The sequence below is a fragment of the Capricornis sumatraensis genome, chromosome 16, assembly GCF_032405125.1.
Source record: "Capricornis sumatraensis isolate serow.1 chromosome 16, serow.2, whole genome shotgun sequence".
Taxonomy (NCBI): Eukaryota; Metazoa; Chordata; class Mammalia; order Artiodactyla; family Bovidae; genus Capricornis; species Capricornis sumatraensis.
In genome coordinates, this window is record NC_091084.1 from 57,290,545 (window position 1) to 57,308,580 (window position 18,036).

The window sequence follows — 18,036 nt, forward strand, 5'->3', positions numbered from 1 at the left end:
GACCACAAACTTAAGAGTTGGGGCAACTATTAAACTGGTACCAGGTGGAGAAGAGCCTAGAAACTGCTTCAGATGAGGACCAGCCCTGGCTGGGGGATCAGAGGAGAGTGTCCTAGGGGATGGGAGGATGGGGATGGGGCTTGCACTGTCTAAAAAGGCAGTGAGGTCAGAGCTGGGAAGGCAGGCCCTGGCTCCTCTGGAATCCCCTCCTCCCATCCCCTCAGTGAACACTGAGGACTTGGAACCCAGCTTTCCAGGTGGTTCCTGAGCCACTTCTCTCACGGTGTCCCCTGCCTTGTCTAGGCTTTCTGATGACCCCACCTCGTTCAGACAGGGCACTGATGGAAGGTTCTTAAGCCCAGCATGATGGAGGCAGTGGTAATGTCAGAGGTTCCCCAGAAGGAAAGGGTCTCCCGGGTCAGACAGGCCCAGGGCCCACCCCCATGAAGGCAGCCTACCCCAGCCCCAGTCAAGAAGGCTCTGGGCTTTACCATGTTGATCCAGGGCCCCTAGTTGGAGAGCTGACTTCAGCTCCTGTCTCTTGGTCTCTAGGCCCTGGTCACCATGACCCCTGACCAGAGGCAGGACGTTATCCGACTCCTGCAGCTGCGAACGGCAGAGCCCGAGGTGCGCGCCAAGCCCTACACGCTGGAGGAGTTTTCCTACGACTACTTCAGGTGATGGGGAAAGGGAGACAGGCGAGGAACTACAGGCCTCTGCTACTCTCTGGCCTGTGTAGTGGGGTCACTTTGTGGAGCCCCCATCTGTGAGAAGGGCCCGGGTCAGAGGGAGCCAGAGGGCAGTTTCAGTCCATCGAGGTGACCCTTCTCATGTCGTGTCATCTTATCCTTCCTTCCTTTAAGATCCTGTGACTGTGCCGCCCTAGGTGGAGTCCTGGGCACTTAGGACGTGAGCCTGTTCTTGCCTCATGGACTCACGGTCCTGGTGGGGAGGCAGGTGTGAAACCAGGCAGCTGTTGGCTTGTGTGCCCGGTGTTGTGATGGAGATGCTGGGTAGGGGTGGAGATGGAGAGGAGGCTTCCTGGGGGAAGTGGTGTCTGGGCTGCCGGGTGGAGAAGTGCCATGGGCAAGGCATGCCATGGCCTGAGCAGAGGGAGCAGAGAGAAGCCAGGGCGAGCAGCCTGGGGAGGCAGGCAGGGCTGGCCGGGGCCAGCCTTAGTGTATCCATTTGTCAGCTGAGAAAGTAAGGCTGGGGCAGAGCTGGTGACTCATCCCAGGTCACAGGGGACAGCAGGGAAGCGCAGGGCCGGTTCCCTATGCTCAGCCTCCTGCACGGGGCGGGATGGGGCTGGAGTTATAACCTGGCCGTCAGTGCCGACTGTCTGTGCTCCTCAGGCCCCCACCCAAGCACACACTGAGCCGTGTCATGGTGTCCAAGGCCCGTGGCAAGGACAGGCTGTGGAGCCACACGCGGGAGCCGCTCAAGCAGGCCCTGCTCAAGAAGATCCTGGGCAGCGAGGAGCTCTCGCAGGAAGCCTGCATGGCCTTCATTGATATCCGCATCCACAGGGGGTTGGGAGTGACATGGAGGGCAGGCAGGGGCCACAGGGAGGGGCCCCCTAGAGGAAGGTGGGACCAGGCTGAGCCTCTAGGGTTTTTGTCACCTACTTCCTTCCAAGGAGCCCTGTTGGGGCCTGGGCAGACATGGGGGGATGCTGACGGGGTGACTCCCTTACCAGGGTGTCATTTGGTTGACAGATTTAAACTGTGCCATGTGCTGGGCCAGGCATGGAGACACAGGGGTGAGCAGACTCTGGCCTCATGGTGCCCGTAATTGAGAGGGGAGACATGCCGGTCAGGGTCAGTGCTGTGATGGGGCCCGACAGCACAGTGGCCTGACCTGGCCTTGGAGAGCAGGGAGGGCTTCCTGGAGGAAATGACATCTAGGCTGGAGACCCGCCTGGGCCCATCCAAGGGAAGATGGGTGAAGAATGTTCCTGACAGAGGGAGAAGCATGCATAAAGGCCCTGAGAAAACAGAGCCTGGCTGTTTCCTGGGCACAGATTAACTCAGCACAGCTAGAGCGCAGAGTTCAAGAAGGGAATTCAAAGGCCTGGGCCGATGGATGAAAGGTTCCCCAGGGTTGTTAAGAAGCTCGGATTGTGTCCTGCGGCCAAGGGGAGTGGTACAGTTGGATCTGGGATTTGGAAAGTTGGTTCTGGTTGCTCTAAGGATTCTTGTTGTGAGGCTGGGGCCTGGAGCAGGGTGGCCAGAGGAGCTGGGGAAGGAGGGTGGGCAGCGGGCATGCAGAGCAGTGTTGGCACACTATGCCCATCTCCTGGGTGAGCAGCCTGAGGCCAGGGCCACAGGGTCAGGGAGGGGCAGACCCTGTTGGAGAGAGTGGCCGCCTGCCTCCCGGGCCAGTGCTCCCTGATTGGCCACGGCCTTCCTTGACGGCTCCCCACCTGTGCTCAAGTACATGGGAGACTACCCGTCCAAGAGGATGCGCTCCGTCAATGAGCTCACCGACCAGATCTTCGAGGGAGCCCTGAAGGCTGAGCCCCTCAAGGACGAGGTGTATGTGCAGATCCTGAAGCAGCTGACTGACAACCACATCAGGTTAGCCGGGGTGGTGGGAGGGTGAGGGGCAGGCCCCCACCCCTGGGGCTAACAGCTGAAGGTAAGACAGGGAGCTCACTCCCTGCCGAGGCAGCAGCAGCTCTGCCTGGGAGCCATCGTCCTTCACTTGGAGCAGGAAGGTGTCCTCGGGGCTCTCCCTCAAGATCCATGGAGGAGGGTCAAGAACCAAAGGTGGTGGCTGTGCCCTCGGAGTCTATCCTCCCGCAAGTTGAACAGCCCCAGCTGCTCCTAATTTCCCGCTGCCCACTGCCTGGACGCCCTCCTCTGGACACCTGTCTCCAGCCCAGGTGCCACTGTCTGCCTGCGGGTGCCTCTCCTGAGCAGTTGTCCCATCCCTCACTCAGGCTGAGCAGGCTGTCTGTTAGAAGCTCCGGCTATAAATTCTCATGGGCTGGGGGTGTTGGACCGTGGAGGGTGTCACCTCCTCCCTGATGGCCCAGACCGTGGCAGGAGGGGGAGTCATGCACATGCTCATCTCAGAGCCAGAGGCAAGCCCCACCCTCTCCCCTTACTCCTAGGCCTCCAACTCCCTCCCCAGCCTTGTCACTCTCTCCATCTCTTACACAAATCCACCACTGGACCACAAGTCAGATCTTTTCACACAGCTAAACTTTTGTACATGCCACAGCCAAGAAAACCTTTCATATCCTCTGCATATTAGAATTTGCCTCATCCTTCAAAGCCTGGATCAGATGCCACCTCCTTCTGGATGCCCTCCAAGCTTCCCTTTTCCCAAGCCCAAGGAGCTCAGAGGAGTGCCTGAGGGAGCTCTGGGGCTGGTCTAACTCAGTGCTACTCAAGTAATCATGCTCATTGTGCTCAGCTGCTCAGTTGTGTCTGACTTTGCAACCCCCTGAACCATAGCCCGCCAGGCTCCTCTGTCCATGGAATTCTCCAGGCAAGAATACTGGAGTGGGTTGCCATTTTCTTCCTTCAGGAGATCTTCCTGACCCAGGGATCGAACCTCTGTCTCCTGCTTCAAGTAACAGATGAGTTAAAAAGCTCCTGCTAGAATAAACCACATACTGCTTCCTTCATAGGAAAGTCTTGCTTAAAAAAAAACAAAAACAAAAAGTTAACTGAACCAGAGTGCTTGGTTACATACTGATTTTCATTTTGGTACAAGCACTTTACCTCCGAGTGACAAGGAAGTGTGTGGCCTGGGGTAGGTTGGTCGACCCCACTTTGAGTAGCACTATTTGGATCTGTCGAGTGGGTGGGTCCATGTTGGTCTCAGAGAGGGGTGGGGGTGAGGGCAGGAATGTGCTTCCCTGGTGAGGAGCCCTGCTGGACACCAAGCCTCTTCCCGCAGGTACAGTGAGGAGCGGGGCTGGGAGCTGCTCTGGTTGTGCACAGGGCTCTTCCCACCCAGCAACATCCTCCTGCCCCACGTGCAGCGCTTCCTGCAGTCCCGCAAGCACTGCCCACTCGCCATCGACTGCCTGCAGCGACTCCAGAAAGCCCTGAGGTACGGCCGTCTGCAAGGGACAGGGGGCAGCAGGCAGTGTGGGCACTGGGATGCGCTTCTGGCCACATGGGCTAGGGAGACGAGTCCCTTGGTGATGCTGAGGTCATGACCTCACCATCAGTGGTTGGGACTCATCTTTCGGGTCCCACAGTGCCCCGTAGACAAAGGTTGCAGTGCCTAGTACCATTCTGGACAGCTTGAGAGTCTGGTTGCTCAGAAAGCTATTTTCTGTCAAGTCTGTTGGGGAGGCAGACACCTGGGTTGCACTGCATACTCTGTGAAGCTCACTTGCACCCTTTGCTTCGTTCGGTCCCCTCCGCATCCCTATTGGTGGGCACCATTATCATCTCGTTTTACAGATGAGGAACAAAAGGCTTGAGTTTGTGACTGTCGCCTGGTAGGAAGTGGTGGACAGGGATTAGGACTGGGGTTTGCCTGACTCCGAAGTTCCCTCTGTTCTCTGCTTCCCACGGCTGCCTCCTGACTTGGCCCCTCCCCCCCACCTGGTTTTCAGAAATGGGTCCCGGAAGTACCCCCCGCACCTGGTGGAGGTGGAAGCCATCCAGCACAAAACCACCCAGATTTTCCACAAGGTCTACTTTCCTGATGACACTGACGAGGTAAGGGGCTCTGGCTTCGTTGTCTGTGGGGGCCCCTAAAGGACCTGGCTCCCTTGGGGACATGGGGCGGCCCTGATGCCTCTACCCTACCACCCCTATCTTTGCCCCCATTCTCGTGGCCTTCAGTGGAGTTGGGGCCATAGACTCCTTGGGTTAGGAGCCCTTGGCTTCCTGGTCTAGCCTCCCATTAACTGGATCAGCTTCCTTGACAAGGTCATCCCTCGTCTTGCAGAAACGTGCTTTCTCCCTCCGAGGTGAGCTCTGTCTTTCTCCCTCCGAGTTGAGCTGTGTTGATGTCACCTCCCCGGTGCTCATTCTGTTCCTGGGCACAGGCCTGCCTGCTCCACAGCCCCAGACCTCCCCTGTTATCCTAAGTCCACTCTCCTGCAGACCCCTTCCCTCCTTTTCACTTGACTTGTGAGTCCCCTCTACCTTGGTCCCCTGGGCAGAGGTCTTTATTTGTCGTCTTGTCACACCCATTTGGTCAGGCTGACTTCTGATCTGTACCCCCTTCCCCATCCCAGCACAGCATCTCATTCAGATAAACAAGGCCAACATTGAAACTTTTGGTTTGAAAAGCAGCTTAAAAACTTGTCTAGAGACTAGAGACTCAGAAATACTATTATAGGATTCTAGACACAAGGACAGAAAATCTTGCTAAAATCCTCTCCTGTCCCTGGTGGAAGGTTACATGGAACATCCTCCCCGACCCCCAAACCGCCCTCCTCCTTCTAAACCTCCCCGGACTTGCCTATCCCTCTCAGCCCGTCTGGGCGGCTTCCCCCTCGTGACGCTCACCTTTCTGGAGTTTGTTTTCTCCCTCCTTCAGTCTCTCTTCTTCCACCGCCTGCCCCCCGCCGCCCCCGTCTCTTCTGCGCTTCCTTGGCCTCCACCGACACTCATGCTTGTACAGCCACACTCAGGACCCTGGAGGCCAAGGCTTGGAACTGCCTGGGGGGTTGGGAAGGGCACTATCTGGGAAGATCCAGACAGAAGGTGCTCTTACTTGTTTTTAAAATTTATTTTTAATGGAAGTACAGTTCATGTACAATATTATGAGTGTCAGCTGTACAACACAGTGATTCACCGTTTTAAAGATGATTTTATTATTTTGGCTGTGCTCGGTCTTGGTTGCTGCGCAGACTTGTCTCTAGTTGCAGCGAGCGGGGGTTGCTCCTTGTTGCGGTGCAGAGTATTCTCACGGTGGTGGCTTCTCTTGGTGCGGAGCACAGGCTCTCGGGACACAGCCTTCGGCATTTGTGGTTCCTGGGCTCTAGAGCACAGGCTCACTAGCTGTGGCTCACAGGCTTTGTTGCTCTGAGGCATGTGGGATCTTCCTGGATCAGGGTTTGAACCCGTGCCTTCTGCATTGGCAGGCAGATTCTTTACCATTGAGCTACCAGGGGAGCCCATGAATCACAGTTTTTCAAGGTTGTATTCCATTTGAAGTTATTATAAAATATTGGCTATATTCCCTGTGTTGTACAGTATATCCTTGTAGCTTGTTTATTATATACACAGTAGTTTGTATACCTAAGCATTGTGCTGCGCTCTGGGGAAGCCCCCCTCAGAAGGAGGGTGTCTTGAATGGGAAGGGGCTCTATCTGAGGCCCAGCCATTAGGGGTGCAAGAGGCCCTGTCAGGGCCAAGCAATTGCCTTTCCGCACCAGGCCTTCGAGGTGGAGTCTAGCACCAAGGCCAAGGACTTCTGCCAGAACATCGCTGGCCGGCTGCTCCTCAAGTCCTCCGAGGGATTCAGCCTCTTTGTCAAAATTGCAGATAAGGTGGGTCATGGGTGGTCATTGGTGGCTAATCTACCTGCTGTTGGGCTGTCTACTGGGAAATTTGCTGGGCCTCTGGGAGCTTATGGAACAGTGCGGGTAGGGAGAGAGACAGAAGGAAGGACAGGGCGAGAGAGGAAGAGGCACTCTTGCACACGGCCTCTGATTCTGCCTCCTCCTTACATCCCTGCAGTGGCCCCTTCCATGCAGCTGCTGTCCCTATATCTCTCTCCTCTGAGCCACTGCACAGCCTGGCTACAGCTCTCTTGGGAGCCACATGGCACTCTGTGTTCTGGACACACTAGGCTCCTCACCTTGCCCCCCGACACATGTACTTTCCAGATTTGATTTGACTGGTCCCTCAGCTGCCAGGCTGTCAGTTCACCTCTGAAAAAGCCCTTGAAGAGAGAGGGTGACTATCCCCACTAATAGATCACAAGTCCCTGGGCTCAGAAAGGTTAAGTAACTTATCCCAGATCACACAGCAGGGACTCAGATCCAGGTAGGTGTGGCTCTGAAGCACAGGGCCCTGCCTCCACCCCTCATTGACTCCCATGGACATAAATATGGGGGGACAAAGGTCCAGCTTTAAAGCCCTTCCCTTGGGGGCTTTCCTGACCCTTGCACAGGTCAGGCGCTTCCTCGTGTTGCTCACCCAAAGTTCTGTGTGAATTCATGTCTGTCTCCTCACTAGTCTGACCCCTCACTAGTCTGACCCTGTACCGGACACTGTGACCCGAAGTGATTGAGTGAGGTCCCGGACCTGGGTAGGAGGGACTTAGAGTCTGTGGGTGGCTCAGGAAATGGATGCCAGAGAACGTCGAAAGCAGGGACTGGGCCCCCATCTCAGCCTTTTTTCCCCAGGGTCCTAGGGCAGTGATCAGTGACTCTTTGCTGAATGAGTGGAGTCACTGTCACTGGCCAGACACTCAGCAGGCAAAACTGGGGCAAGATGGGGCTGATCCACAGACACCCACCCTGGCTGCAAGCAGGAATCTTTCTGGAGAAGGGGTTGTCGGGGAGGCCTTGGGTGGGAAAATCAGAGGACTCAGTATTGCTCAAATTAAAATGAGTGGACTAGAACAACCGTGTCCCTAGGTTATCAGCGTGCCTGAGAATGACTTCTTCTTCGACTTTGTACGACACCTGACGGACTGGATAAAGAAAGCCCGGCCTGTCAGGGATGGTAATGTGCGGCTGAGTCCTGGGATTGTCTGAGGTCAGGGGCTGGCAGGTGCTGGCTGAGTGCCACACCTGAGGCCCATGTGGGTGGGGCCCCAGGCTGGGGCTTCCTCTAGGGCTGGTGCTGGGCAGGACAGCCCTCTGTGCTGGCATCTTCTGGGTGACCGCCTGCCCTCTGCTGCAGGAGTCGTGCCCTCGCTGACCTACCAAGTGTTCTTCATGAAGAAGCTGTGGACCACCACCGTGCCGGGGAAGGACCCCATGGCCGACTCCATCTTCCACTATTACCAGGTGAGCTGCCCGGGAGCTCTGGGCTGTCTTGTGCTGCCGCCTTGAGTGCTGACTGTGGGAGCAGAGGCCTGCTGAGTAGACCTCAAGGTGGCTGGGTAGCTCCTGCTCTGCAGCGTGTCTTCAGGGCGTCCTCGGTTCCCTACTCCTCAGAGAGTGGATAAGACAGTTGTTAAGTTTCCAGGAGCCCGTGGGCAGCATTAGAGGCTTCATCTTTGCTTTCGGTCAGCTCATCTTCAGCAACTGTGGTTCTGGGTCTGAAAGGTGGGGAAGGGGCTGGTGCTGCTGAGGAAGCCTGTGGGTCTCAAGGGAACACAGTGGGAGGCGGCCAGTCAGAGAGGCTTTTTCCCAAGAAAGGGCTGGCCTGGTGGGGGTGCTGGAGTTATGGAATAGTCTCAGGCACCCCAGCTGGTCCCTCTGAGTGTCTTCATCTTTGAAATGGAGCTGCTTGCCTCACTGGACTGTCATGAGGGTAAATGAGATGATATTCACCCCGGCTCTGATTTAAAACTGTAAAGCGCTGCATCTGTGCAGCATAAGGCTGTTTCCTTGTCCTGTGCCTCCCTGCCTTGGGGAGCAGGTGGACCCAGCCTCATGGTGGGGGTGTTTAAGGGGAGAAGCTTGCTTCCTCCAGGTGCCTCCATGCCTGTGACCTTCTCTGTCTCTGGCAGGAGTTGCCCAAGTACCTCCGAGGCTACCACAAGTGCACGCGGGAAGAGGTGCTGCAGCTGGGGGCGCTCATCTATAGGGTCAAGTTTGAGGAGGACAAGTCCTACTTCCCCAGTATCCCCAAGCTGCTCCGGGAGCTGGTGCCCCAGGACCTCATCCGGCAGGTCTCGCCTGATGACTGGAAGCGGGTGAGCACAGAGGGAGACAGTGGGAACAGGCCGCCCCGCTTCCGAATGGGTCTCTGGACACCCCAGGGTCAAGAGGGCAGATGCTGAACAGTAGCCCAGGGAAGTATCTCTTGTGACCCCTGTAAATTCAGCTGGTCACTTCGCAGCAATTTGTCTGGTCCTGGTTACTAAGGTGACCTGGTTTTCCTTGATACTGTTTGGTCTGCTTGCTTTGGGGAGGGAAGCACTGTCAGGAGTCTATTAACTGGTATTAGTGGGAGACTGCCTGGCCCTCCATGGCTCCTGAGAGCTGCTGACAGTGCAGAGGGGGACAGGACTGGCAGGGGAGAGGACTCTGACCCACCCTCCCTCTGCAGTCCATCGTTGCCTATTTCAACAAGCACGCGGGGAAGTCCAAGGAGGAGGCCAAGCTGGCCTTCCTGAAGCTCATCTTCAAGTGGCCCACCTTTGGCTCAGCCTTCTTTGAGGTGAAGGTATGCTGTGGGTGGGTGATTCTCAGAGAGGGGGAGGGGAACCACATGTTACCAGGACTCCTCCCCATGACCCGGGGAGACTACAATGGTCTCTGCCACCTGCCTGGCACTGAAAGGAGGAAATGACCCTCAGCTTTGTCCCGGCTAGGTGTCTCAGCTAAGTACCGGGCCCTGGGCTCAGTCTAGGACACTGAGGAGCCAGCACCTCGGCTGGCAGGGCAGGCAGATGTGGACAAAGGTCAGAGTAATAGAGGATGACCTGTGCTGTATGGCAGTGGGGAGCCCTCATGGAGGTGGCAGGCCTGGGAGGCCCAACCACACTGTGAAGGCTGAGAAGGCTTCCTGGGAGAGGCAACACCTGAGTTTTCCAGGGAGACCCGGGGGCAGAGTTCTTGGCAGACAGTCTGGCCTGAGCAAAGACCCCCAAGTGTGAGAGCTCAGGCACGGGCAGGAAGTGCAAGTGGGTGAGTGTGGATGGGCATGAGGTGTGAGGCGAGCAGACTGTGGTGAGAGGCAGGTAGGTTTCCTCCTGCAGGTGGTGCCCAGCCCTGGAGGGTTTTGAACAGGGTTGATGAGACCAGAGGCAGGAGAATGGAGAAGAGACTGGCGCGAGGGGATGGGCATGAGGTGTGAGGGGACAGGTCAGAATGGAGAGGAGTGTGGCCACACTACACACCTGGGATGGGGGCCCTTTGACACAGCTTAGCTGTGCAAGAAAGAGAGGTAGGCAAGTGCATCTGGAGGCAAGTGTAGGGTTCAAGGAGGTCTTTTAAAGATGAGAGACTTTAGAGCTGAGAGAGAGAGACCTCAGGGACTCCCAGAGAAGAGGACAGAAGGGATGAAACTCTTGCCAGTTGCTGGGGACCCAGGAAAGGATTCAGGGTAGCGCTGAGGACCCAAAAGAGGCAGAAACTTGAGGCTGTGGCAGGAGAGGCAGACTTAAGCCCAGCTGGGGGCAGTTTTATTTCTCCCCAGATGTACAAAACATTTCCTGCTCTGGGTTCCCCATCTGATTTTTTTTTTTTTTTTTTTGACTAGCAAACTACAGAGCCAAACTTTCCTGAGATCCTCTTAATTGCCATCAACAAGTATGGGGTCAGCCTCATTGATCCCAGAACCAAGGTGAGCAGTGACAGGGAAGAGCAGGTAAGGGGGGCTTTTCTGTCTGTACTTCTAACACAGGACACCAGAACCAAACTTCAAGACACTCTGTCAGCTACCAATATCCTCACTTCATCTACCCTCCCGGCCACATGTCTTGAGAGGCTGTCCATGATTGCTGTGTCTACTTCCTTACCTCTCATCTCTCCATCAAAAGTGCTCTCTGAGTTACTAACGAAGTCCTCACTATGAAATCCATTCAACTCTTTAGTGCTTGGTCTTCCAGCATCATCAGACACTACCAACCCCTTCCCCCCTCCAGAATGCTCTCTGCCCACAATTGGTCAGGTGGCAGGCTGTGCTGGGGTAACTGATGCTCAGACGTGAGGGCTGAGCAGGTCCTACCACTGACACAGGAGAGCGCGAAGGGGGCAATGACCAGCATCTTCTGCTTGGACCCACGGGCCACTCACCTGGTCTTCCTCGCCTCTCCCTGGGTCTCCCTCTCAGGTCTCCCTCACACTTCCCTGGGCTGCTTCTCCACCCAGCGCATACACTGTGTTCCGCAAAGCTGTGTCTTCCTGTCTCCCTCCTTCAACTCCACTGGATCATCTCATCTGGGACTACAGTTTCAGTGTCCTCATCCTCTTAAAATCTCCAGTTCCAGCCCCACTCATGTGATAACCTCCTGGGCTTCCCTGGTTGTCCCACTAGCTGGTCCCAGCCAAGGCCTGCCTCCCACAGCAGCTCCACGGCACAGCTGGCCTCTACCCCCTTGCTCCTTGCCTTGTCTGAGGGCCTGAGGTCCTTTGTGTGGGTGAGGGGAGTGAGGTCAGATGGCCCAGATGTGCAGCCTCAGATTCTCTCTGCTCCCCCAGGACATCCTGACCACTCACCCCTTCACCAAGATCTCCAACTGGAGCAGCGGCAACACCTACTTCCACATCACCATTGGGAACCTGGTGCGGGGGAGCAAGCTCCTCTGTGAGACGTCACTGGTGAGAGCTGGGTGCTCCCCAGGCCTGCCTGCCCTCCATCCTCCCAGTCCCTGCAACAAACAGGAGTGTGCTGTCTGGTCTGCAGTCAGGATCAAGGGTCAGGTTGGGGTTAAGGCCAGGTCAGATTAGGTCTGGAGAATGGGTTTATTAATCTAGAGATGAGAAACAGACCATCCACTCAGTAACTATGTCCCAGTGCCTTTAATATTTAGAGATCGAACCTTTGGCCACTGAGGTCAACAGCAGAGCTGTTAGCAATGAGGCCTCATGGACTGAGCTCAGCTGGCATAGCCTTCAGAAATCCCTACCTGTGGCAGTGACCATAATCATAACATTTACTGCTGTAGAATTAATTGTACTCTACATTCTATTTGAGGCAACAATAGTCCTAACACTTATCATCATCTGATGAGGTAATCAAACAGAACACCCTAATGCAGGCCTGTATGTTTTATTCTATACACTTAGTAGGAGCTCGCTCACTATACCCAAAATGTTACAGGCTCCCTAAATTTCTTAACGCTTCAGTACTGAACTCAAGCAATATCTGATTCTTGATCTAATGTCTTCACATGACTAGCATGCATTTATGGTAAAAATATCATGTAACATGACTTTTTCAAATTTTTAAAGGATAGTAGTTATCCATTGGTCTTTAGGAACCAAAAAATTGGTGCAACTACAAATAAAAGTAATAAATTTTCCTTTCACGTGAGTTACATTATTTATATTAATACCAATTATAACAAATATCAACCAATAAGAGTGATAGTATCCATTATCTCATATGGTTTTATTAGTAGTATAATCCCAATAATAATAATCTCTTGGCCTGAATGAATGACCATCTCAAACTGATACTGAATCACTATCCAAACTCGCAAATTATCACTCAGCTTCTAGACTATTTTTCAATAATATTCATACCAGTAGCATTGTTTGTTACACGATCCATCATAGAATTCTCAATATGATACCTATACTCAGATCCTAATGTCAGTGGATTCCTCAAATATTTACTCCTTTCATCGCAATACTAATTCTTGTTACTGCTAATAACCTTTACAGCTTTTCCTTGGATGTGAGGGGGTTGGAATGATCTGTCCTGCCTATTGGGTGATGATACAGATGAACAGATGCATGTACAGTTGCTCTACACGCAATTCGATCTAACCGTATTGGAGCTACCAGATTTGTCATAGCAATAGCATGATTTCTGATAACTCAAATGCATGAGATCTTCAACAAGTCTTTATGCTCCAACTAAATCACTCGAATCTACCCCTACTAGGACTGATACTAGCTGCAGCTGGAAAATCCGCCCAACTTGGCCTCCACCCAGGACTGTAGTCCTTCAGCATCAGGAGGCCCTACCCCTGTCTCAGCCCTGCTCCACTCAAGCACAGTAGTGGTAGCAGGTATTTTCTTACTCATCCACTTGTATCCTTTAACAGAAGATAATAAATTTATTCAAACAGTAACTGTTTATGGCAATATGCACTCTTACCCAGAATGTTAAAAAAATATTGCTGCTTTTTCCACTTCAAGCCAACTAGGCCTATAATAGTAACAACTGGCATTAATCAACCCTCCCTAGCATTTCTCCTTATCTGCACATATGCTTTCTTTAAAGTCATATTATTGATATGCTCCCATAAAATATCCATAAAAATAGGAGGCCTGTTTAAAGCAATACTCTACCACAACTGCCTTTACCACTGGCCTAGCACTAACAGAAATGCCTTTCCTTGCTGAATTTAAAGATCTGATAATCCAAACTGCTAACATGTCAATACCAGCGCCTGATCCTGCTAGGTCTAATTGCCACATCCCTCACAGCTGTCTACAGCACTCATCTTATCATCTTTGCTCTACTAGGACAACCTCGCTTTTCCACCCTAACTTGAATTAATGGAAATAATCCTCTCCTAGTCAGTTCCATCAAACGTCTATTAATTAGGAGCTGGTTTTATTTTCAACAATACCCCCTCAACAATCCCTCAAATAACCTTACCTTATTACTTAAAACCAACTTCCCTCGCCATAACCATTCTAGGTTTTACCTTAGCGCTTGAAATTAATAATAACACACAGAATTTAAAATTTACTCTTCAAATATATTCAGACTTTCCAATCTCTTAGGGTATTTTCCCTAAGAGGGAAAGTATTATTATACACTGTTTATCACCCTACTTAAATCTGTCAACAAACCAGAAATCAGCCTGTTGATTAGAAAATATTTTACCAAAAACTACTTCCCTTATTCAGATAAAAATCTCTACATTAGTATCAGACCAAAAGGATCTAATCAGGGTATATTTCCTCATTCCTCATCACCCTCTTCCTAAACACAATTCTGTCTGATTACCACGAGTAGTCTCTGTAATAACCACAACACCAATATGCAATGATCAGCCAGTAATAATCACTAATCAAGTACCACAGCTATGTAGTGTTTCAGTCCCCATAGCCTCTTCACTAAAAAAACCCAGAATCACCTGCATCATGAATTACCCAATCTCCCAAACCATTAAGCTTAAAACATAACCGACACTTTCTCATCTTTTAAAACATAAAATACCACTGAAAACTCTGTTATTAAATCTGAAAAAAATGCTCCTAATACAGTCTTATTGGAGATCCAAACTTCAGGATACTGCTCAGAAGCCATAGCTGTTGTACAACCAAACACCACTAATGCTGTGCTTAGTTGCTCTGTCATGTCTGACTCTTTGCAACACCATCGACTGTAGCCTGCCAAGTTCTTCTGTCCATGGGGATTCTCCAGGCAAGAATACCGGAGTTGGTTGCCATGCCCTTCCCTCTAGGGGATCTTCCCAATCCAGGGACTGAACCTAGGTCTCCTGCATTACAGGTGGATTCTTTGCTGTCTGAGCCACCAGGGACACCCAAACACCACTAACATCTCCCCTAAATAAATCCAAAGCCATGACAAACCTAGACAGTGTATTAAAAAGCAAAGACATCACTTTGCTGGCAAAAGTCCGTATAAAAAGTATTCAAGCAGCTGAGAGACTGGAAAAGACCCTGATTCTGGGAAAGACTGAGGGCAGGAGGAGAAGAGGGAAACAGATGATGAGATGGTTGGATGGCATCACTTATTCAATGGACATGAATTTGGGCAACCTCCAGGAGATGGTTAGGGACAGGGAGGCCTGGCATGCTGCAGTCCATGGGGTTACAAACAGTCAGACATGACTTGGTGACTGAACAAGAACCACAAATAAATCCAAACACTATTAATCCCCCCCAAAATCCATGAAAATTAACACAATTCCAACATTACCACCCACATTCAACTCAAACCCACCATGAAGGTTTTGAAGAAAAAACCCCACAAAACTAATTACAAAAATAGTACTTAAAATACAATGTATGGTGTCATTATTCTTACATGGAATCTAAACATGGCCATTGACATGAAAAATCATTATTATTCAACTACAAGAGCACTAATGACCAACACTGAAAAATCATGCCCATTAATACAAATTATTAACAATGCATTCACTGATCTTCCAGCTCCATCAAACATTTCATCATAATGAAATTTTGGTTCCTAAAAGGTATTTGTTTAGTTTTACAAATCTTAACAGGTTTGTTTCTAGCAATGCACTATGTATTAGACGATAACCGCCTTCTCATTAGTTACACATATCTGCTGAGATGTAAATTACAGATGAATTGTTCAATACATACATGCAAACAGAGCTTCTATATTCTTTATCTGCCTATTTATCCCTATAGGATGCAGTCTGTATAATGGATTCTACAGTCTTCTAGAAACATGAAAACATTGGAGTTATCCTGTTATTTACAGTTATAACCACAACATTTATAGGTTTTATACTACCCTGAGGACAAATATCATTTTGGGGGGGCAACAGTTATTTCCAATCTTCTCTCAGCAATCTCATATGTCAGTATAAACCTTGCTCAATGGATCTGAGGCAGTTTTTCAGTAGATAAAGCAACTCTTACACAATTCTTTCCACTTGATTCTTCCATTTATCATTGCAGCAGTAGCTGCTGTCCATCTACTAATGTTTCATGAAACAGGAGCTAATAATCCCACAGAAATCATCTGATATAGGCAAAATCCCATTTCATTCCTACTATACAATTAAAGACATCCTAGGTGTCTTTTTTACTAGTTCTAGAATTAGTATTAGTCCTATTTTCACCTGATTTATTAGGAGATCCCAACAATTATACCTTGGTAAATCCTCTCAATACACAACCACACATTTAACCAGAGTGGTGTTTTCTACTTGCATATCCTATGAACAACTCATCAATCCCTAATTAACTAGAAGTACTAGCCCTAATCTTTTCAGTCCTAGTCCTAATAGCATTCTTCACACATCCAAACAATGAAGTATGACATTCCAACCTCTTATCCATTGTTTATTCTTAGTAGGGATTTGAGCAACCCACAAACTAGTGCCTTAATGTGGGATCACAGTAACTTAGAACCCTAGCTATCTGGCTGGATGAATTCATACCTTCAGCTGTGTGGCTGAGCCCAGAGTGGGGCAGATTTGCCTTTGTCCAGGTTTCTGTCCCCTGCAGCTTCCTGGGAGCTGTGTTCTGGGTAAGAGTGGGTGGCTGTGTCCTCCTCGGTGCTCTGTTTTACCTTCTTGCTGCTCTTTCCAGGGCTACAAGATGGATGACCTCCTGACTTCTTATATTAGCCAGATGCTTACGGCCATGAGCAAACAGCGGGGCTCCAGGAGTGGCAAGTGAACAGTGGGAAGGTTGCTCTGGCCCTGTGCCTACTCTCAAGGAAGCAGCTGGCTCAGGACCATCAGCTACCTCTGCATCCAGGGGAAGACCTTGGCTATCCAGGCAGGGAGGCTGAACCAGCTGGCCACCACTGACTGCACCAATGTGGCCTCTGACCCTTCTTCCAATAAGGTGACCTTGCCGGGGTACAGAACCCCCTCCATCCAGCCTGAAGCACCTGGTTGGTTCTAGTCCTAGCTTGCTGTGACAATCCCAGTTGTAAAAGCCTGTGCTCCTCGGATGTCATTCTTAACTCATACTAGCCCTACCATGTGACCTCTTTGAGGTCACAGCCCAGAAATGTAACCAAGAGGATGACCTAGTTCTCTATGCTGGGAACAACCAAACAGATTATCCTGAAACCCAAGGAACTGGCTTAATACCCCTAAGTCCAGGAGCCTCAGCTGGGATGAGGGAGACAGACTGCTTCTAAATATTACAGTGTGAGTGCTGAGCTGCTGTAAACCTCCCCTGATGATCTCAGGCATAAAGCCTGTGTTATCTTCTGGTCTGGTAGTGTCTTTGCTGGGGGAAGTGGGAGGGGGCAGTGTGTGGGGCCAGCAACAGGGCCCTGTGGGGTAGTGGCTTATATAACTCTCTCTGTGGTCTGCGTGTGCAGGATCAAGCTGTCTGGGTTTGGGGGTTAGGGTGCCTGAGCCCATAGTGTGTTAAAAGGGGCTTCAAGGGACAGGCTGGGCCTGGGGTAGGTTGAGGGGAAATGCCGGATGTCAGCCTGGGAGGTGGAGACCTAACTGTGGTTGGCTGGAGATCCAGAGTGGGGACCAGCTTCTGGGCCTTACCTAGGGCCAATGGATCCAGAGTGGCCCTTGTATCCTGCCAGAAATGTCTCCTTGGTCCATCAAGAAACCTCCAAGAACCCCAGAAACCATGCTGCCTTGGGTTAATCCTTATGTCCAGTGGGTGTCTGTAAAATATTACTTTGTGACTAGGATGGAACAATCAAGTTTGGATGTGACCTGGGCAGGTCTAGGGGTGAGGGCTTCAGATGGGGAAGGTGTGATGTGGGGGTGGGGCATCCCTTTGGGCTGTGGCTGGGATAAGAGCCTGGAGAAGTGATGGGGGAGAATCCTCTTGCCACTAGCATGTTAGTGATCTGTCCTCTAGACCCCTGATATCCAGCCTTGCCATGGCCAGCCCAGCTCGTTTGCCCTCAAACACTGAAGGGTCTGGGGTCGCCTGCGTGTAGGTGGCAAACCACTCCACAGGAAGTGCTGTTACTCTTCTCTCCAGATGCCTGTGTGGGAGGTGGAGGGGCTGTTGTTGAAATGGAGGCCCCAAACCAGACAGCTCTGCTTTCTATGATGACAGTGCGGCCGTCCAAGGCAGCCCTCCCCCACCGATGTTTACAGGATTCCACCGTCAGCCCAGGATAAACCAGAGCCACAGGGAAGGTACTGTGGTGTCTGCCTCTGCCCATCACCGCATACATGGGAACATGAGGCCCGGAGAAGGAGCATGAATAGGTGATGGTCACACTGGTGGAATGCGACTTGCTGTTTCTAACACTGGGGTTTCAGTTCTAGTTTCCCTTGATAGCCAAAGGCCACCGGGTTATGCCCATCACCCCAATGGGGAATCAGCCAGTGACCAGCTATGAGGAAGCACCCCAGGGACACTGTATGACAGGATATGTGTGTGGGATGAGATCTTTGCCCCTGGCTCATGTCCCACACTCCTTCTCCTTCTCTGGATGGTGTCATTTTGGCACTCATCCCCTAGTCTTTGTCAGTCTGAGTGGCCATGGAGGGGTACAAAGAGTGTATCAATTACCTTCTGAGTTCCTGAGAAGTTGCCTTTATTTACATGCTGATGTTCACCACACCCACTGCTTTAGCGGGGAA

At 51.5% G+C, this 18,036-nt stretch overlaps 1 protein-coding gene across 3 annotated transcripts in view; it reads left to right on the top strand.

The window, feature by feature from the left end:
* MYO7A (myosin VIIA) overlaps positions 1–16,555 on the top strand; it is an 86,879-nt gene extending 70,324 nt beyond the window's left edge. For 2 of the 3 annotated variants that reach the window (XM_068988940.1, XM_068988941.1), the window contains exons 35-47: positions 553–677; positions 1,356–1,513; positions 2,426–2,579; positions 3,913–4,068; positions 4,583–4,688; positions 6,359–6,472; positions 7,568–7,655; positions 7,836–7,942; positions 8,611–8,796; positions 9,153–9,269; positions 10,308–10,391; positions 11,249–11,368; positions 16,046–16,555. In XM_068988940.1, coding sequence (XP_068845041.1) covers positions 553–677; positions 1,356–1,513; positions 2,426–2,579; positions 3,913–4,068; positions 4,583–4,688; positions 6,359–6,472; positions 7,568–7,655; positions 7,836–7,942; positions 8,611–8,796; positions 9,153–9,269; positions 10,308–10,391; positions 11,249–11,368; positions 16,046–16,135 — 1,605 coding nt within the window. In that variant the 3' untranslated portion in view covers positions 16,136–16,555. The remainder of the gene's footprint in view (positions 1–552; positions 678–1,355; positions 1,514–2,425; positions 2,580–3,912; positions 4,069–4,582; positions 4,689–6,358; positions 6,473–7,567; positions 7,656–7,835; positions 7,943–8,610; positions 8,797–9,152; positions 9,270–10,307; positions 10,392–11,248; positions 11,369–16,045) is intronic. The other variant, XM_068988942.1, reaches the window with a different exon arrangement.
* Positions 16,556–18,036: the final 1,481 nt, after the last annotated feature.